Raw genomic sequence first — 22,211 nt, 5'->3', positions numbered from 1 at the left:
ACCCCACTCCAACCCCCCCTTTCCTCCTTCATCGAATGGTGAGGGTGTCTAAAGAATTGTTGTCATTGTCTTTAATTTTTTTCATAAACACAATTTCATTTCTTTGCAGTCAACAATGCAGGCGGGCGGGCGGGCGTACGAGCGAGCAGCGCGTTGTCAATGCCGTCAGACACTGTTTGGCATTACACAATACTGAAAACAACAACGAGTTACAAGCCTCCTGTTGTTGTTGCTGTCGTTGTTGTCGCTGTTGCTTTTAGCAACGGGTTGATTTTCATGCTTTTTAATGCCGCATTGTCATCACATTTTGCTTGACAAACGTATTCACAATTTCTGCATGTATGTATATATACATATATATACCCGTTGTCGAGCATGAAATATACTTTATATGAATACAAGCAGTATTCACTACAATATGCATTATATATATTTATGTACCCTATATATACATATGTACATATATAAAGACGACGATTGTCTTCCCATGTGAATGGAGGAAGCCTTGGAATGATTGGGACAACACGTGTGAAAAATCGGTTAAGTCGATTGCAAAGATTTTTGGTGAAATAAGTTTAAAAGGAAAATATTGCATAAATATTATTGTAGTATTAACAAATAGTTGCCTTTGAACTTTTACTGTTGATCGTATAAACTGAATAAAAATACAAGTCTAGCATCTTTTCTATTCCCAGATATTTATCTTTTTATTTATCTAAATATTTATAAATAAATATCGTTAAATTTTACGAGTAAGAGTTTAACAGAACATCGTAAAGGCAGAATCGAATTATGAGTCAAAGAATTTTATAAAAATTATATGATTTTACCTTTTCATAACTCAATATATCCACATTGTATTAATTCCCAAATATATCTCTTCTAATACATATAAATATATTTAAATATTGATCGATAATAGTAAATTTCTAGATATTTCATTTTTATCTTAATTTAAACATATGTATATCTCAATAAAGATCAATAAAATTGACGCATTTTAACATAATACTAATTCTAAGATATTTCCTCTTTAAATCAATCTCAGTTTATTTTAATTAAGATCGATAAAATTCTATACTAGAATAAGTTTAATAAAGTATCGTGAAAGATGAATAAAACGCGAGCAGAAGATCGATTCTATAAAAAGTAGATCATTTAATATTTGTATTTTCTCTTTTAAATTAATCTAAATATATTTAAATAAAGATCGATAAGAATTGACTGTCTTCAATTAATTATATTTTTATATATAGGATTAATTTAATTTCGAATCTTCTCTTATCACGTCTAACTTTTACAAGCTGTCAATGATATTTTCCAGCCCCAACAATATTTACTTTTCAGATGTTGAAAGATGCTTCTTGAAAAACTCTACCTTGAGCCGCGCACACCCTTATCTCTTTAAGCGAAATCAATAGACAACCTGCAGCTCAAGTGGCCCGACGAGTGAATCGATACAATCGATCAGTGACCTTATCGACCTGCAACGATCTCTGCTGCTCAGCCCAGCTCTTGGCCGTGGATAGGGGGGAGGGGAGTGTGCATCGCATTCGGGTCTCGCCTGGCCATGTTGTACATGATTGTTATGTGCCCGTCGTCCTATGCCCTTCTGCTTTTAATCAGTCTGAGGCAATGCATAATAATCATCATTATCGCTGTCATTACGAGTCTGACTCTGAGTCTGACTCTGAGTGTGAGTGTGAGTGCGAGTACTCGTACTCGTACTGGGATTGCCAAACGGCAAGCATAAATTTTTATGCTCGTAAAGCAGGAGGCATACAAAATGCAAACTGCCGACTCCCGACTGCCAACCGGCAACTGGCAAATGCATATCCGGTCGCTGGCCAAGGAAGTGACTGGGAGCAGCGACTCTGGAGAGGAGTCAGGGTCTGTCGGTACAGCCATGAATCACTAACTAACTAACCAGACACAGCCGCACAAAATGAGTTGCCTCATTGTTGCCTCGTTTGCTGCTCGTGTTGCTGCTCGTGTTGCTGCTGCTGCTGCTGTTCTCTAGACTGGGGACTCGGACTCGGAACGCATTAATCGTGGGCCATTATGCAAGACACGCGCCCTGTGGCCGCATGCAATCCATATGCATAAGTAATAAGTAATAATAATAATATATCTGTATATATATACATTCATATAGATATATGGCATGGAACAGATGGAGAGAAAGAGAGGGTGAGTGGGAGGGGCGAGGCGTTGCAACCTACCTAGGTGGCGACTCTAGGCTGCCACACGTCGTTAGTTACATGGACCTGACCATTTAAGGGCAGCCACGCCAACCAAGACGACGGCGACGACGACGACGACGACGACGACGACAAAAAGCGAAAGCGTTTCCGAGACGGCGTCTGTTGCAGACCTTGGCGCGGGTTTTTCAACTTGGGCGTCAGCTGTACTTTACCTAGTACATTGGTCAGCTGTAACTACACACAAAAAAAGACAGGTAGAGGTTCTAACACTGAGTAACATTTCTATATTTATATAAGATATTTAATCTTCTTATAGATATTCAAATATTCTCAAAATTACTCAAAAGTATATTCAATAGAAATGTTAAAGTTAAAGTATTTTTTCTACTTGTAAACACTTTTGCTTTTATTTTGTATATATTGTGTAAATTCTTTGCTCTGTCTTTATCTTTTTCTCAGTGTATATACAGATCCCTGCCTGGGCGCAGCAGGAAGTCTGTCCTCAAGTGATTTTCGAACAAGGGGGGGGGAAACCTTGACATCAAAATGGGCAGCGTCATAAATTGCCAGCCATGTGTGTTATGAAAGAACGCGACCGCAAGCACACAGCTGATGGATATTGTAGGCGGCGCACATATAGTATCTGACAGATACATCTACAGCCAAAGATAAAGATACATGACAGGCAGGCACCGCAAAGTGGCTGCTAAACGCTGCCGCTGCTGCTGCCGCTGCTGCTGCTTCTGCTGCTGCGGCGGCGGCAGCCAAAAAGCCAAACAGACAGCAAAAGTTTGGCCAATAAATAAAGAAGAGCAGACTGTGTGGTGCCACGCCCCTGATACACGTTAGGGGCGTGACGCGTGTGGGCGCAGGTTCAAACAAAAACAAGCAAAATAAAAAATTAGAAATCAAATTAAATAAGAACAACTAAAAAGATGTGATTTAGTAGATGTTTAGTCGTACTTTTAAATACGCTTCAGATGAAATATTTAAGAGATTTTTAAGATCTTGCAGAAGATAAATTTTCAAATTTTACACATGATAGCTAAATGTTATATTAGGCACATATTTGATTTTTTTAAGAAAATTTATAAGTAAAATGTATTATTATTTTTCATATAAAAGTTTAAAATGAATTTGACAGATTTCTTGTAACTTAATAAATGCAAGATATCTTAAAGAAAAAAATAGAATTTCAGGGAAAAACCCATGTTTCCTATATAATATATTTATATATTGAGCTGATATTCCAAAACATTCAATCTGTACCAAGCTGAGATACAAGATCCCTTGAACTGAATGAGTTCAATTAGACAGTTGTATAGATATATAATATTTACTTTATGTCTGTCTGTTTGAATACCTGATAAAATGAAAATACCCTTTGCGAAGCGCACATAAAACAAACACACATGTGAGAGCATTTCTTTGTGCCTAAATTGAATTTTGGCTTTTCTCTGGGGCCGAAAGTAAAATAAATAAAATATAAGCATACTCGAGGATTGATAAGAGATGCGCCCCAAATTGAATTGAATTGGGGAACACACAAAAGCCAAGACACGTTGAAGGTGGCGATAAGCTGTTTCCATTGAGGCCAAATTAAAGAAGGAAAATAAAAGTCCAACTACAAGAAAATGCAATCGTTTTGTTAACTGGAGCGTGCGATCCGTTTGCGGCAGGGCCTCTGAGAGCTATGTGCCCATTTTTGGGGCTCATAATTCTCTAAAAAAAAAGTATCTACAAATCTCAAAATGGCTCAGGCGAAAGTTGGCCAAAGACTTGGCGCAGATGTGGGAGCAGAAAGTGGGAGTTGGAGAGGGGAAGTAGTAAAAGTGCGTAGGTAAAAGCAGGCGACGACAAGAATCGCATAATTCGCCCATTTCGCCGTCTACTCTAAATGCCGCACATAATGATGATGAATGTGTAATCATCATAATGATGATAGGCGATAGGCAAGGGCTGACAGACAGACGCTTTCTCGCCGCGATCTGCATTGCCAACTGAACGTACAACTTGTGGATGCTGTTTTGTGGATTTCGTTTTGTGTGTGCGTATGTGTGTGTGTGTGTGCCTGAAAATTCTTTTTTTGAAGGGTCACACAGCGTATGTGTGTGGGTAGAAAGAGTGAAAAGGCCGCCTTCTCACTCGCACACATACACACACCGACACACACACAGGCAGGCAGGCAGGCAGGCAAACGCTATGCACAGCAGCAAAAGCAAACATTTAAATTACAAATACTTGTGTTATCAGTCAAGCGTTCGAAATATGTTGTTGTTGTTGTTGTAGCTTTTATTTAAATTAAGCAACTCAACAATACACACACACACATGCGTAAAAGCCGCAGCATTTTTATGTAAATTACATTTAAAAATTGGTATTAAAAAAATGAAGTAGAAAAAAGAGCGACGCGCGCTCGATCCACTGATAAGGCGAATAAAGCCGAAATGTGGCCACAAATTGATGACAATAATGCGCAGACAGTTTGACAGCCATTAAAGCGGATTAAAACACTTTAACAAATGGGTGTTTTAAGGCGTAATTCCTGCTTAACTATGGCAGTGGCAATCAAACTGTGGCTGTCGCATATAACAAAGCAATGTGCAGCTAAAGGGAGCGCGTGTCAAACTGTGCCAGCCGAAATACGATAGGAATTTAGAACTGTGCAGTATAAGGTCAGCACTGCTAAAACTGTGATATTCCATATAACAACGAATGCTGCAGTTTTAGGCAGAGCTTGCTAAACTTTCATCATGACTGTGTTACTTGCGCTGTCAACACATGCACATACAAAAGCAGCCAGCACTCAGTATGACCGTCAAACTGTTACTGTTTAACATTTTAATTAACAGCTTCGCTGCGTTTAATTCTGTCAACTGAAGACAGCGCGACTGCTTTGATGATGCTCAAACTGTGACTGTCAACAGATCAATTAATAAACAATATATTAAACTGCACAACTGTGGTTAAAATATGATCATTAGGCAATTAAAACCAGCCCTACTCCCAAACTGATATTGGTTTAAGTCAGCGCTTGCTGATCTGTCAAACTTTAAAAGTTTACGTGCTTATGCAAATAACTGATAAATGCAGTGCATCTGCAACTGTTATATGCTGCCAAATCGAGGCAATGACACCCACGCTTCTGCTAACCAATCACTGCTCAACTGTAACACGTTTGTGACTAAGCGCGAAGAATAAGAGAGTACAACAACAAGAACAACAGTAATAAAAGGCGAAACAACAGCAATTACAACGCCCAAATTGCATTTAATTAATGAAAATGTATCGCCAAAGCACAACCCACACACTCGCACACACAGACACACACACACATACATACTGTACACAGACACCTTTCGGGCTAGCTTACCTCTCTATTGTTGTTGTTGTTGTTGTTGCTGATGTTGTTGTTGTTGCTGCTGCTGCTGTTGTGATACTGTTGTTGTTGCTGTTGACTGTTGTTGGCATTGCTGCTGCTGTTGCTGTTGTTGTTGTTGCTGTTGTGTGCTGAGCCCGACGACGACATTCGCGATCCGGGCAGATCGCGCCACCTGAGCACCCCCATGACCGCCTGACGCACCCAACGCCGCTCAGCGCCTTCGCTATAAAATGCCACCTTCGCTGCTTGTTGTTGTTGCAGTTGTTGTTGTTGCAGCTGTTGTTGCTTAGGCTTCAATTGCAGTTGTTGATCTTATTGTTGTTGTTGACTGCATTGATTGTGGACTGGGCGTGTGTTGTAGGCGGCTACTTTGTTGCAACTGTTGTTGTTGTTGTTGTTGGTGTTGTTGTTGTTGTTGTTGCTGGGCTAATTGTTATAATTTTGTTCAGACGCGTTTTTGTTTCTTCTTGCAACTGACGCAAATTATTATGAATGTTGTTGTTGCTGTTTTTTGTGCCTTGTTTTTTTTGCGACTGCTTTGCGCACGTAGTTCGACTCGTTTGACGGGTTTTTTTTGGTTATTTTGTATTTGTGGCCAGTGAGTGTCAAACTGTAACGACTTTCCAAGCTCTGTCGCTGCACAGTTTTTGAAGCGCTGCTCGTCTTCAAAGTTGAGATTTTTTTATGCAAATTTGCTGTTTGCGTATTTTTAGCGAATTTCTAAGCAAATAATTTCACTTAATACCCACAAAAGACACAAACACACACACACACATAGGCGCACACAAGCTCACGCACTTAAAACTACAACAAGATTCAAATACAAAATTCAAAAGATGTTTTATTTTTATCAGGCAAAATGCGCTGCTGCATAAGAGCGAGACAGAAATACAGGCACAAATTTATATTTATATATAAATTTATATATGTTGTTGTTGGTGTTTTGGAGAAGCTGAAACGCTGCAACTGCATTTGTTGTTTTAAAAATAACTCGCGTGCGTTTTTGTTTTGAATCTGTAACGAACACAAAACGAACAACGCACCGGACAAACAAGTAGCGACACGCGAGAGGCAACTTGCGACTTGCGACTTGCGACGACAACCGACCGAAGACGTCTGCTAACGGCAACTTGATTACAATTACAGAAGCGGAGCGCCGACAACGCACACGACGTTCTGTTAACAGCATGTTAAATTGCGGGCGGCGAGAGAGCAACAACTGTCGACGGACAGCTCATCTGAGCATAACAGTGAGTTACAACTTAAAACGACTGTAAGTTAACATAATGCGAGCGAGAGTGCTGCAAATGACAAGCGCTTGCCTGAAGCTGCGTGCGTTAGAGCGAGACAAGCAGTAAGCTGCAAGCGCGCCATCTTTAAAATGCGTAAATTGGGAGTTTTTCGGGCTAACGAAAACTTTAGGAAAACACAAAGCATATAAATAAATATTTTGTAAATGCGCTGCGAGAAGAATTAAATGCTTAATAACTACATGTGTAAATATATATCTTTTGTTTCATATAGCACGCACTTGCTTGACCACCGATAAGAAAACTGCAAAAAGAAACTAAAACTGGCGACCCTCAGAGTTTGTCGACTTGTGTGATAACAATTGGGATATTTGGGAACAGCTGTGGCAAAAATAAATATATATCACTATATGACAAAATTAATGAACCAGCCCCGCGTGACCTTGGCATTCAAGCCATAAAACTGGCGTACAAATTATATATAAATGTGTGTGGAAACGAGTCAACAAATCTCACTTAAATAAATACAAGAAGAAGCACAAGAAATACAAATACCAAATACAACAATTACGAATCATCAGCCCATGCCAAAGCGACGCATTGCACACGTTTCTTTCTCTCTCTCTATATATATATATATCTCAAAAATTTATATATAATGCAGCGGGTGGTTGTTGTTGTTGTTGTTGTTGTTGCGGGTGCTGCTTTTCAATGTTTATCAACAAATGCAGCAAACTTTGAGCTATAGGCGTGTCATCAAAAATATTTGTGCAAATTGTGAGTAATTGCCTCTCAGGTTGAGGTTGGCTTAGGAAGAGGTTAGTTTTTGGTTACAAGAAGACGAAGAAGAAGAAGCAGAAGATGGAGAAGAAGAAGAGGAAGATGACGTTTTCGCAGGCCCAACGAAATGAAATATGTATTCATGACCCGCATTAAAAGTCAGCATTGAAATGCGGCTTTAATTTTTAGCCATGATGAGTAACGGGATTAATGTGAACTAAAGAGCTGTTGTTGTTGTCGTACATACCCTGTAACTTTAAGTTGACAGCGAACAGGGTTAATAAAGGCTATACGAGACTTTGTTATACGATAAACGTATAAGAAAAGCTTGGAAAACCAGAAAAAATATATCACAATAAATTAGATTCGAATTGAACTCTAAAAATTATATATAACTAAACAATTATATCTGAACAATAAATTAAATATCAGATGAAAAAAGTATATTCCAAAAAATGATATCAGAATAAGTTAGGTGCGATTGGATAAGTTAAGTTTAGTTTAGTTTATGCTTTCGTTTGGAATGTCTGTCTTTAAAGATGATCTTAAGATCTTAAGATATTGTACTAAGCAACTCTGCAAAAGAGCGAAAATTCCTCTTCCCAAGTAACCCATGGCATAGGAGATTTTTTCGTTAGAAAGTTAGCTTGCTTCTGCTTAAATCTGGGCATGATTTAAGACGTTAGATGTTCCACAATATACACATATACATATGTATACTTTTTCTCTTAAGTGAGCGCATGAGAGTTGTGCTTGATGTTAAACATATTACAGGGTATCTCTCAGTGCAGCACCAAAGTCTGAGAATGCTCTCAGCTTTTTGTTGCTGCTTTTTAAAGTCAGCGGCAGACAGCAGACGGCAATCAACAACGAACTCGGCGAAGCATCAACATGGTAAACAACCGAGGAAAACCCCAAAATGAGCAAGGGACGCGACGGACAGGGGAGGGGCAGTGGCAGTGGCAGGGGGCGGGGGCGAGGGCTAGGCAAAGGCAGGTGGCCCTGAGGGGGAGACTAACGTCAACGTCAAAGCCACCAAAAAAAAAAAAAGAAGAAGTTTCAGTTGTCAGACGCTGAAATCATCAGAAATAAACAAAGCAAAAGCAAAGCACAAGAAAAATAGTTTTAAAGTTGCATTGTTTTATGCAGGTGCCAAGGGGGAAAGGTTGCGAGGAGGGGAGCGGGGTGGGCAGCTAGCTGAGGGAGTTAATATTAAAAAGCCGCAAGTGAGCCAAGTTGGGAACCTTAGCCAAAAGAAAGAAGAAGAAGGCGAGGAGGCAGCGCAGACATGCAACAACCGGAAAATAATTATAAATCTAAAAAGCAACACGTGGAGTGGACAGAAGGGAGAGTGAGAGGGAGGGAGGGGGGCTGGGGGCTGACAGGTAAAGCGAGACAGAGACAGAGACAGACTTAGATCATATGCTGAGGTGTACATATCTGCAGCTGCATCTGCATCTGCTGTGGGTGGGAGAGGCGGGAATATGTGTGGGCCGCACTCGAGATAAACATCGCACATTTTGTGGTTTAGAATGCAAGTATGTGTGTGTGTGTGTGTGTGTGTGCGAAAAGTGACGACTGTGGGAGTAGCTGCTGCCAAAGACAGAACCAGAACCGAAGCCAGAAACACAACTGCGAAGAGGACGTCGTTGCGGCTGACGACCATGGCAATTAACAACTTCAACGTTTGTTGCAATTGCGCCTGGCAGTCAGACGCGGCAGAGACATCCCCCCCTCCCCCCTCCCCCCTCGCATGTGCCCCTTGTGGCTGTAGTTGGGCGTAGACAAATTGCATGCGGCCCATTGAAAAAGCGGCTCAGCCCAAACACATAAACACAGCTGGGTGAGTGGGGAGGGGAAGTTGAGGAAGAGGGGAAGGGCAGAGGGGCAGGGGGTATATGCCACTTGGTGTATCGTTAAGGTTGGCTGCAACAACAGCGCGAAAAATATGCAAAGAAAAAAAGCAGCCGCAAAAAGAACCCAAAATAAAATGTTTAAGATACAATTTTTGCTTGTGGAATAGAGAGGAGGGAGGGGGGACGGGCGGAATAACAAACAGTGGCATAAATTTTCGCGGCTTTGCGCACAAGAGACAATGCAAGCGCCGAAAAAAAAAGATGCCAAGCAAAAGATACAAAGTCACAAATGTATCTGAAGAGAGTATCTCGTTTTTTTTGGGCAGCCTCTGGTTGGGCTTAATTAGGCGCCAGCTAAATGAAACGCAAATAAATGCGCAGTCCGGGTGTGGTCAAATGGGGGCGTGGCTAGGGAGAGGCGGGCACACACTTTATTAGCCCGAAAGTATGCGGTGGCTAAAAGCGCGTGTAACAATGCGGCAAATGCCAAGGCAGACAAGGAAATAGAGGAGGAAAATAGGGAAAAAAGGCTGTGGCCAGGACGAGGACACGCGCAGCTATGCGGCAAGCACGGGGAACAGTTTGAGCGGCCCGGGCCCAGGCCCAGGCAGCTGCAGTGGCTCTCAAACTGCATGCAGGCCACAGCCTAAATTCAATTTGGCAACTCGAGCAAACACTTAGTAAAGAGCGCAACAAAAAAGGGGCAAGTGACAGGGCAGGGTGGTTAGGGGAGGGGGGGGGGGTGAGGATCTACTTGAAATGCAACCTAGTTTGGCAGCTGGTGCGAAGCATCTTCCAGAGACGCCGCTGACGACGACCCGCATAAAAGTTTGAAAAGGCGACCCGCCCCGTGGCAACGTCTTTTGGCTCTGTGAGTGCCTGTGCCTGTGCCCCGCATATTGTTGCAACACGAGTCGGCGGACTGGGGCATGCAGCAGGGGGGGAAGGGGGGGGGGGCACGCGAGTGCAAACACATCAGCAGAAAAAGGAGCATGCGGCCAGCTAGTTCTGCAGCAGTTGAGAACCTTTTGATGCAAAAGTTTGCAACGAAATTTTCTAGCGAAAACTAAATTAAAATGTGAAAAGATGTGGAAGAAAGTCGAGGAAGCGAGCAGAGGGGGGAGGGGCGTTGCATGGGATTCGGTAGCGCAGTGTCAACAACAATTTAATTATTAAGCGGATTATGCTCTGCTGAGCTGTGTGCTTGAAGGTGAACTCGGTTGGCAGCAAGTGAAGAGATTGGCAGGAAGCGATTGAATTGGGGTGTTACTTGGAGAGGGACATTTTTTTATGGCCACCAGAAGAAATGTATAAAATAAATAGTTGGAATTAAATTTAAATTGTAATATTACTACGTTTTTTTTATTAAATTTAATTCTTTTACTCTTTCATATAAAAGTTTTTTGTTTAATAAAATACTACAAATTACTACAATTATTAAACATTTTTAGTTACATTTTTCTATTTTATAACTTTTTTTTTATTATAAAAATAATGTAATAGTTATTTGTTAAATTATTATTTTTTAAATTAATTGTTTTATTAATTTTTTGTTTTAATTTAAGAAATTTTATAATGTTAAAGCTATTTATCAAATTGTTATTTATTTATTTAATTCTTTTTTTTTATTTTAATAAATTTTATAATTACATAAGTAACTGTAGCATTGTTTCTTCTATGCTTTATTTTAATGCTTCAATAATTTTATGTGACAATGTTTTTGATAGGCATATAAAACTATACATACTGCAGTGAATTTAAAACATTTTGAAAATTCTTTTAATTGGCGCCATTTTGCAGCGCCACCTAGCGTTGAATTACAAAAAACACTCGCTACGTGGCGCCGCGGTGCAACGCGCTCTAGCAGCAGCGTAGCAAACTAAACTGTACTCTGGGAACAGATTTTTACTTACGCTAGGTAGCGCAACTGTACGCACGACCTCTAGCGGCTGATAAGTAATACCAGAGCAACACAGTGGCGCACTCTGGCGTCGACTAAGTGCGCTGCTGGCTCAACTGTACCCAGCAAATCTGGCTGTCAAATTGCAATTGCAAAAAGCGCAACTAATTTTGAAATTTAAAAATTGTTTAATAAATAATAAAAGCCATAAGACGCCGGCGGCCACACCCAACGGCAGCAGCAGCAGCTGCTGCGCCCAGCGAGTCAAAAGGCAGCTTTGAAAGTGTTTAATAAAAATATGATTGAAAGAATTGGCCAAACGAAACGTAAGCGTGTAATCCCTGCATACACACACGCACACACAAGCACACGCACACACACACACACACACATATTGATGCCTAATAAACCACAAGAACAACAAAAAAGACGCGCAGATTATGTCAAATTATATGGAGGTTTTGAAAAAAGGTGCGGTTCAGCGAAGTTGAAGTAGTTGGACGCGGAGAGAATGAAAGAGAGAGAGAGAGAGAGAGAGTGGGAAAGAGGGGGGAGAGGGGACGCTTGACCAATTTGTCAGTTGCATTCCATGCACATATATATGTACGTATATATCTATGGGCATTCATTCATTTATTGAGTTTTTGTTGTGCCATTTGCCAGTTTTATGACACACTGCCACGCCCCCACCCCTTGCCAAACCCATGCAACACACATGGGCAATAAAATGTTTAGTACTTTGGCTGCAACTGGGATTTTTATGGGTCAGTCCAAGGGTCGTAGTTAGATTAGTGGAGCAGCCAGCCGCAAACATATGTCCGGGGACAATGCAGCGCCTTTTGTGGCAGGTCAGTAGCCCGAAAAGGAGAGAGAGAGAGGGAGGGGAGCTGCTGATGTCATCGACTCACCTGTGAGAAGTACGCTGGTAGAACGCAGCGCTGGTCATCTAGACGCGAGCCGCACTGCACCCGCTCCAGCAGCTCGAAGAGATCCTGTGTGGGTCCGCGCAAGCGTTCCGGACTGTGCGTAACGCTGCCGCCGCCGGGGGCCGGTTGTTGCTTCTGCGTGCCCGCCATGAAGGCATGCTGGCGTCTGCAAGGAGCGAAAGAGAGAGAGGGAGATAAGTTAGAGAGAGAGAGAGAGAGAGACAAGGTACAGGAAACTACTTGATAATAGTGCACGCAAAAAGCTAATCACAATCTTTTTGCTAGCGTGTGCCCAGCCAAGCCAAGCGAAGCCAAGCCAAGCACTTGGCAATGTCACAGCTGAGCTAGGCCCAGGCCAAAGCAAAGCCAACATGCAATCTCTTCATGCTTCAGCGCCAACTCCAAGTCCAAGTCCAAGTCCAAGTCGGACCATGCGCATTCAACAATCTTCAATTGACTGCGCACACTCGAGTGGCGAAACCCTCGTCTTCGGGGCTTACCCGAAGGCAAGCTCTATGGGAACACGTCGAGAAGTGGCCACTAGAGCAGTCACTTGCAAGGACCGCGAGTTCCACTAAGGTTAACCAATTTACTGGGCAGGGCGCACACATAAAGAGCTCGAGTGGTGACTGAAGAAAGATTCAATAGAACAACAGATTGACAGCTCAGGAAAGTCAAGCGGAACGTTTAAGAACAGAAAGGAAATCAAGTAGTATGAAAATCAAAAGACAAAAGAAAGTAAAAGCGAATAGAGGCAAGAGGTAAGAAAGAAATAATGAAAAATAAAATCAAACTGCAAAATTATTTATACAACTTGAAAAAGTACCAGAAAATAATTTTTCAAATTGGAACAAAGAAATATAGAGATAAAAGGAACATATGAAGAAACTTATAATATAATAAGTAAATAAAAAAATTTAATTTCAAAATTATTTAATTTAAGCTGTATAATTAAAAGAATGATACGAATCAAGTTTAAACGGAATATCTAACAGCGAATTGAAGAGAATTATGGATAGTCAAATCTTGAAATGAACGCAACGAATTTAGGAAAATTGCTAATAGAGAAATCTTTAAATTAATGATAAGTAAATATATTTAACCAGAACAACCTGTGAAAATTAACCCATTGAGTTGAAAGTGACTAATGCTATGTAATTTGACATTGTGCAAAACCTTTCGATTCAAAGACTCAAATGAATCTTTCTCGGAGAACAATTGCAATCAAAGCTCAAGGATTCTTAATCTACTTCTTCGGCTCGGCTGATTGCTGCAGTCGGGCAGTCAAGAGCTGCTTAAGGATAACTTTTCGGTTGTATTTTTTATTATTTTTTTTTGCCGCTGCGAAAAATCGTAGAGTTGAGTGGAATATTTCTCAGGTTCTTGAGAGTTGCGTTCACGCATCAGGGAATACAAAAAGAAAGAAAGAAAAAAAATTATGAGTGCCACTTAAATATTTCATATTTCATATTTCTGTTCTTTTTTGTTTTTATTCATGTTTTTTGTCACTTGTGCAATGTTTCTGTGTTTTTCTGTGAGTTCATCTTTTTGGTGTGTTTCTTTTTTTTTTGTCGGTTTGGCTGAAGTTTTGTCGCAGCAGCCGCCACTTTGTTGACACAGAAACAACAAACGCCTCGCTGGGCACACGGAAGAGCGGAAGAGGGGAAGAGGGGCACTCGGTGGGGGCTGGCTCAGCTGGCCAAGGAGCCAAACATGTTGAGGATGTTGCAGTTGTTCCCGTTGTTGTTTACTTTGTTGCCGTTGTTGTTGTTGCTGTTGCTGTTGTTGTTGTTTTTATTGCGTGTGTGCAGCTGCCGTTGCTCCACATTCGAAAGACAACAAGAATTTGAGTTGTTGTTGTTATTTTTAAACAATTTGCTGCTCTGCTCTGCTCGGCTCGTCCCGACAGTGGCTCGAAGAAAGCAACTCCTGGCTGGCCATAAATTAACACCTACACGAAGCCGAAGCTGAAGCTGGAGCTGCTTGGCACACATAAAATGATGACAGTTATGGCAAAAGGATATCAAAAACAAGGCAACAGGCCTGCCCCTCTCTGGCATATGCATCATCAGCTCTGATCATTGCAACAACAGCAACAACAGCAACAAGGACAATAAACCCCGAGTGTTGATAGTTTATAAGTGGTAGAGAAAGTGGATGTTAGATCTAACCCGTTGCATGGTAATACGAGAAGTTTTAAATGGAACTAGGTAAGGGAGAAGGAGGAGGAGGAGATACAGCTGCCTGCCTTATAGAGTATATGACATGTGTGGGTTAGTCAGAAATGACAAACGAATATGGCAAACAGTTAAATGAATATCAAGCTGAAACTATTCATTGTAATTATTAAAAATTAATAAAATTGATAAATTGATGTAATTAAATTTAATAAGCTCGTAGCCAATTTATATTTAAAAAAATATGTATTTTAAGTAAGAACAGAATAAAGTATTACATTTAAATGGAGGGAGACGATTTCAGAGAAAGTTTAACTAATTTGGTTATTATTTATTTATTATTTAAAAATAAATGCATCTTAGCAAAAAAGGGTTGAATAATAATTAGATTATAAACAAATTTTCATGATTGATTAATTAAATCATAGAAAATACTAAAAATAATTAATCAAATCAATCTAATTATAATTCAATCATATTCATATTTTTTAATATATATATATATTTTTTATTATTTTAATATTTGGACAATGCCTAATAAACAAATTAAGATCTACTTACAATTCAATCATTCATATTCTTGAATATATATTTATTTTCTAAAATTACTTTCAACCAAATTACCCTATTGAATCTGTTCATATTCAATTTTTGTTTTATTATTTTATATATATTTATTTTAAGCTCATGTCTGTAAACATTCAATTTGCAAGCTCCGCTGTTCTGCATTCAAATCAGAGCTGAAATGCAATATCTGAATTTATTTAATTGATTTATGCATCAATTAGTTTTTTTTTTTATAGAAATACCATACTGCTGTTATTTTTTGTTGACTTTCCCAGTAAATGTTTGCCCTGAAAATGCAAGTAAATGCCTCGCTGACAGCCATTCAACAATCGAACACGATAAATCGTTATATATTTTCAGCTTTGTCAAACATATTTCTAGTATTTTTGGGCAGCGGCACGTAACAATGCCCGAATATATATATATATATATATATATGTATATGGTTTATGGCAACCAGCTAGTTTCAGCTGATCAAATTACGAGCGAGCAATTTTATTGCATTTTTATGACAATTTTTCACATGATTTGTCGCTGCAAAATTGAAATAGGAATCGAAAATTGAAATAAAAATGGGAATAGGAATCCAACGCAGGACATGAACATAAAACTGTTGCCCTAACAAGCAATAAAAATCAAAATACACACAAGGCCAGGAGGGTGGCGGCGGGGGGGGGGGATATGTCTGTGTGTTGTCTGAGGTTATGATTCAAGGTAAATGCAACTGCAACTGCAACTACAACAAAGGGCGAAAAAGGGTATATTGCTTTTGTGCAGAGGCATGTAACAGGCAGACGACACATTCTTGATCAGCTTCAACTGTCGCATCCAAATAGGTGAATCGATAACTCGTTAAACGAAATCGATAAAAATCGATATCGATATTCGATTCAAAAGGCAACTAATTAAGTATGTGGAATATCTTAGTGTATACGGATACCCAAAATATTTCATTTTTTGTAGTCTTTCACCCATTCTCCCCCAATCGAAACATTTTTGAAGGCATAGTCTTGGACTTTTGTATTTACACACATTTGAATGACATGTTTATTCCCTGAATTTTTCATAAAGATCGGACAACGAACACCGAAGTTGTCGTAGATGTTCACAATAAATATAAAGTGTTCAGTATATATTTAAGGAAGGAAGCTAGATTGTGTGTTAGCTCAGCTCAGCGCTTGGTTTAGGGTATTGCCTAGTCGGAAACTCCCAACCACAGCACACTTTGTTGTTCTTGTTGTTCCTGATGTTGTTTTAGATTGATGATAGCTTAGGCTTAGCTCTTGCAGAGTCTGCTGATGATATCGCTGGGTTTGTTCCGCTGCATTTTGTGGAACTGTGCCAGAGCCACCCACAAAAAAGAATACACTCACTTCCTGCTGCGGTTGCGCCTGCGTCTAACTGTTTAGCTGGCTTTGTTTAAAACGCGAGGCGGGGGGCGGTTGGTGGTAGCCCACGCCCACTTAATTAAAAGCTATTACAAGCAATACAACGCGCTAATATTTCCTATGCGAACCTCTGTTATTTTTCCACACCAAAAAGTGTTCATTAAATGCAAATTGATGTCACCCACCCAAGCGAGGCCACGAAGAGTTGCCCCCCTGGCTCACACCCAAGCCCGCTCTCTGCCACGCCCCCCACTCCCACCCTCACCCTCACCTTGCCGCTGCTGCTGTTGCTAGAACTTAGCTCATTTGGCATGCGCGGCGCATTGCGCGTGTGTTTAAAAAGTTTTGGCCGCCGAGCGGAAAATGCAAAGAAAAACAATTACAGCAACAACAACCGGGGGAATATGTGGGGAGATGGGGACAAGGGGGCGTGGGCAAGTCGGGGCGTTGACAGTTGCAGGAGAGAGGAAGATATATGAGCTGCTATGCAGCACTTAATCACAGGCCGCAACGACAACAGAATCAAAAAAAAAAAGAACATACCAGGGTTTAGGTTTTTGGGTTTTGATTCTCCGCCAGAGCCCGCAGCTGTGGCTGCGTGGGAAACACTTGCTCGGGCAGGAAAAACTCCCGCACAACGGCAAAGGCAGGCAGCGCTTGGCTTTTGATGGGCCGTCCCCAGGCGCTAATTAAGCAGCAGGAGCAGCCGATGCAGGCGGCTGAAAAGTGTCTAGTTTTTCCAATTGCCGGTGAGAAATTACAGGAAATGTCCAACAACAGCAACAGACAGAAAACAAAAAACGAAGGAAGAAATCAAGTCCCAAAGGACAAAGGACACACACAGACACGCACACACACACATAGACACGCAGCCAGCCAATGGGTCAGTTTTTAGTCGCTCTTTGGAAACTGGAGCACAAAACTGATAGCATCACAAGCTGTCTGCCTCGCACACACACACACACGGGCATACTCAGGCAGGACGTGGCAAGGACTGCAGTGCGATGCACTGGGCCGATAAGCAGAACCCGTTGCCGGACAGCCGAGAGGGACAATGACATGTAAAAGGATATGCGAGCGAAAAGTCAAAACCTCAACAGCAGCCCGACCTGTGGCCCGACCCCGATGGCCATAATTAATAGCATAATTGTAGCGTGTAAAGTCGGCCGGCGGCGGCAGGATGTGTTATAAATTTATAGGAAAACTACGTGAAAATTATAACAGTTATTCCCGGAAAAAGCCTTGCGCCAATATGCGCGCCGCACAATGTGATAGATGATGGTCGAGAAGAAAGCGAGCTCGAGCCAGTGAAAGTCCTTTGAGCGGAAATGCTAAAAAAAGAAAAGAAAAGGGAATGGAAAACTGAAGGGAAGAGGTGGGGGAAAACAATAGGTGGCAAAGGAAAAGGGGCAAATTGGGGTGGACGCATTCTCACAACGCGACGGCTTCCGCGCCGCATGAATTGTCATTAAAATTAGTTCCAAGAGTCGCCAGGACTCGAAACGATACGAAACTCGGTTTCAGCTTGAGATGGCGAAAGATTCGCGCAAGTTTTTCTCATTTCCGCTGCCCGTATGTCTGTGTGTGTGTGTGTGTGGAAAAACTTGTCTCTGCCCAGTTTTCCCTTTTGTGTGCAGCGTGCACATCCTTCAAGGCGAACGTCTTGAGGGGCAGAACCCGTTTCCCGTTTGCCGCTTGCCGCATTCGTTCGGCCTCATAAATGCAACACGTTCCAAAATCGAGGCAGAGAGGGAGAGAGAGAGGGAGCAGCAAGCACTCGAGGCAAACAGCGAACCCTAGCTATGGTGAATCCTTGTGGCCAGGTACAGGCAACACTTTTCGCTCGCTCGTAAATTAGCCACAAATTTGCCGGAAAAGTTGGCGCTGCCTGTTTTTATTGGTCATTTGCATATTTTCAATCGAGTTCTTTTCCTTCTGCTTTTCTTCTTTTCTTTTTTTTTTGGGCTAAAAATTATACAATTTTCGTGGCCATTTTCACAGACATCTTTTATTGATAAGGCAGAAAGGAACTTGTTCTGATTTATGCTCCTTGCTAAGGCTCCTGACCAAGTTCTCTACTTTCTTCCCCGCGCTGACAGCCTGTAAATTTATGGCTGCCTAGTTGATCGATCGAGGAAAGTCGACGTAGTTAAAGTGAAAGTCAGCCAAAGGGCGGGGGGTAGCTGCTTCGCATTTAGCCCGGGGGCAGGCGGCAGCTGTCCGCAGCGGTCAGTAAAAACATGGGAAAAACAATCTACATTTTTTTCTCGATGCTGCAGGCAGCTAAGCTTATCTCTGATCTACTCTAAAATCTTATATTATGTTCAGTTCTGGAGCCAGTTATTATCAGCTGCTCATTAAGCGGCAGAAGAAGCTGCAACCCGCATTACCTGGGTGAGAGGTGAAAGTGTTAGATGTAGCTCAGGTTAGTCAAACAACAAGCACACAGATTCAAATAAATTAATAAAGGTCGCTCTCAGGTTTCATATAGTTCGGGAACATGTGAGAGTCAATGTTAATCAGATAAGTTTAGTAAAAGGCAAACGTTTAAGGAAGACTATTTTTAGTTAATTAGGTTCTAAGTACCACATTGAAACTCTCTAAATGAAATGGGATGTATTTAAAAAAAGGATCGAATTAGTTTAGCAATCAGATGAGATTATTTTTTGGAGAAAGTTTATGTATTTTATGTATAAAAGAATTCCAAAGGTAAAAGCAAGACAAAAGAAGCAAAGTTTATATATATAAATAGAGGTAATTATAAGAATGAGAAATGTAGACTAGTTACAAATGAATGAAAAAACTTGCCATAAACTAATTAATTAAAGGAACTTTAAAGCATAATACCTAAAAGGTAATCGAGTAAACAAAGTCGATAATAAGAAAATAAGATTAAGGATCATAACAAAAAACGAGGACGCCTTCTCTAACATTATAATTTAATGTTTATATTCCCAAAAACTCATGAAAACTAAGGCAAGCAAGAAACGAGTTTTCATGAATTAAAATAACTTGCCATAATGTTAAGAAACAGTCAAAGGAAGAAACTTCTAAGCACAATGGAGTTGCCCAATTTGACTAATCAGAAAAGAATGTTAAGCATCACACAAAATAAGATGACTTCGCGTACTCCAGTATTATAATGTTGTGTAGATATTTCCAAAGTATCTTTAATCGGCTACGCTTGAGTTCAAATAGGGCGCCGCAGACTGAGTAGAATTCATCCTGCTTGCCCTCCCTACCTAATATACACGAATTCTATTAATACAATACAATACATTCATTAATAACTATTTCCTTTTTTTGATTAATTTTTTTATTACATTTTTTAGTCTGGTTAAAATCTTTAGCAGGAAACATTAAATCAATTTAAATTTACAACTTTTTATAGATAGCTTAATCGTTAGACTTGTGATTTTATTTTAAATAAAAATAAATAAATAAAAAAATAAATGGAACTGTTCGAAAGGAGCAGAGTCCATGAAATGATTTAGTTGTCTATCAATGAGTTAGCATCTGATAGTTATTATATAAACTATTCTTAACGATTTGCATTCCCATTGATAATGCTAGCACATCAACTTTGGCCACTTAGTGGGCTTCCATTAACCAGCTGCTGTGGAGAGCTCAAGGCGTTCTCTAGATCTTCTTTGATAATTATCCCAAACTATCTTTGGCAAACTTTAACAAGTCAACAAACCATTTATTCTGGACACACACACACACACACACACTGACATTAAGATAGCTGGCAGCAGCGTCATCAAGAGCTACAAGATGCCCCGCGCACTGCGTTCGCCCCCTTCTCTGGTAAGTGTATGCCCCCTGCGCAGAGAACAAGTTCAATTTGACACGCAATTGAGTCCAAGCGAAAGGCAACCTGTTGAGCTGAGTGGCTCCTTTGTGGACGTTGCCAGGAACTGGCACTTGCTCTTGGAACACTTTGGCCAAATGCAGCATGAAAATGCTGGTAATAACCGTTTAAGTGTTGATATTTTTAAATAATATGCATGGAAAGCAAATGGAACAGGTGAAGGGGCCGCCGGGTCTGGGCCACTTTGCATATTAATGAAGCGCGCACTCAGCCAGCCAGCCAGCCAGCCAGTCGGTTAGCCGGGACTATTTATAAGGCTTGAATTAATGTGGCACAGGCACGCGCAACTGCCACGTGCCACCCCCCAAAAAAATAAAAATAAAGACACTTTGGCGCGCTTTTTGGCAGCCGAATCCGGAGCTCAAGGTGTCGACCCGGCGACAGGCAAATTACAGAACTGAGACGACAAAAACATAAAACGTTTTTACAAGTCGCTGGCAAATAGTTCTGCGCGCGTTTAAAAACGCGTGGGCGAAACGCTTGTTGCTTTTGAACAAGGTCAAAAGCAAATGCTGAGAGCTGCAATCGCTTAGTTCAATCAGTGCGGTGTTTGCCCAAGGCAACAACAACAACAACAACAACAACGGCAGTAACTGCGGCTGTTTAATTTGCAATTATGGCCAAAAAGATGTGGGACGCGCAGCTCCGCTCAGCTCAGCTCGGCTCAGCTCTGCGGTTTAGCAATAGCCAAGCGACCCAAGCGACAAACCTCTCTGATTAACAAAAGCGACAAATTCGCAACGCATTTCCCCCACAAACCAAAAATTGACAGCTTGACGTGACGCATTGACGCGACGGATGCCGCGTGCAAGCAGCTCGTTTCCCCCCCCCCCCCCCCCCCCCCCCCATTCCTCATTCCCATTGATGGATCTGATCTGTGGCCAAGTGAAGCAAACGGCGTCGTGTTAGTAGGTTAAATGCCAGCCATCAGAGTAGTATTACAAGCGCGATTATAACACTATTCAGGTGAGTCTTTAAAAACGCACGCGACTTGTGCGCGTTTATAGTCGCAGGCAATCATTATAGATTACATAGTAATAGCAAATGCTGCCACGTAAGACAAGAACTTAGATGCCTTAGCCTGCTAATAACAATATAAACTTTTTTGTTGTCTTCATGCTCGTTTTGTGCTCCCAGGTTCGGGTTCGAATTTTGGTGCAAACTTAGTTCTTTTAGTTTTTTATTAAAACTATCAAATATCAGAATAGAAAGGAAGATAGGTAGATAGTTAAGTAGTTGAATATATAGATAGAGGGATATTTAGATGCATAGTTAGATGGCTAGATAGATAGATAGATAGAGGGACAGATAGATGGACCGAAATTCGATAGATAGATAGATAGATGGCTAGATAGATAGAGGCACACATAGGTGGACATATGGAGGGATAGATATATGAACAGATATAATGATAAATAGATTGATAGAAAGGTTAATAAATAGATGTATAGTTTGCCTGCTGAGCGCGTTTTAAGTGCGACTTGTTCTCATTTTAAGCACATATAGCTCAAGAATTTGAATAAAAGCCTTTTTCTTCTTATTCTTCTTATTAAATACACGATTGTATGCTTTACTTAAACTTCTAGCGCGAGCTATGTGCGTTTTATGCCGCTAAGTTTTAAATTTAGATGAATACATTATAATATTGCGACACCCTTTTAATCTCCTGAAGATTTTAAGCTAACTTGAAGCTGCTGACAGCACACTTTAGGCAAGCTTAAAAAAAAAACAAGCATCTTTTGTGCGCGTTTTTAAACGCCTTGTTGCCTACATAGGGACAGAAATGATGTTGATTACCTGATAATGCACTTTCTTACAAAACAAAAGCTTTTGTTGAGCACATGCTGCTGCATAACATATATAAATATATATATAAGCCCACATAAGCCAACTGATTAGAGCGTTTT

At 40.7% G+C, this 22,211-nt stretch overlaps 1 protein-coding gene across 4 annotated transcripts in view; it reads right to left on the bottom strand.

Annotated features, from left to right (window-relative positions):
• The window catches only part of RapGAP1 (Rap GTPase activating protein 1), a 114,851-nt gene that overhangs the window by 39,596 nt on the left and 53,044 nt on the right, over window positions 1–22,211 (bottom strand). For 3 of the 4 annotated variants that reach the window (XM_064681344.1, XM_064681345.1, XM_064681347.1), the window contains one exon: window positions 12,281–12,464. In XM_064681344.1, the coding sequence (XP_064537414.1) occupies window positions 12,281–12,464 (184 nt within the window). Of the gene's footprint in view, window positions 1–5,577; window positions 6,698–12,280; window positions 12,465–22,211 lie in introns of those variants that run through there. The other variant, XM_064681346.1, reaches the window with a different exon arrangement.

Source organism: Drosophila montana, unplaced genomic scaffold (assembly GCF_035044405.1).
Source record: "Drosophila montana isolate Dmon_TW-CO22-7 unplaced genomic scaffold, ASM3504440v1 contig_2256_1, whole genome shotgun sequence".
In the NCBI taxonomy this organism is placed as follows: Eukaryota; Metazoa; Arthropoda; class Insecta; order Diptera; family Drosophilidae; genus Drosophila; species Drosophila montana.
This window is presented reverse-complemented; position numbering and strand designations above follow the sequence as displayed.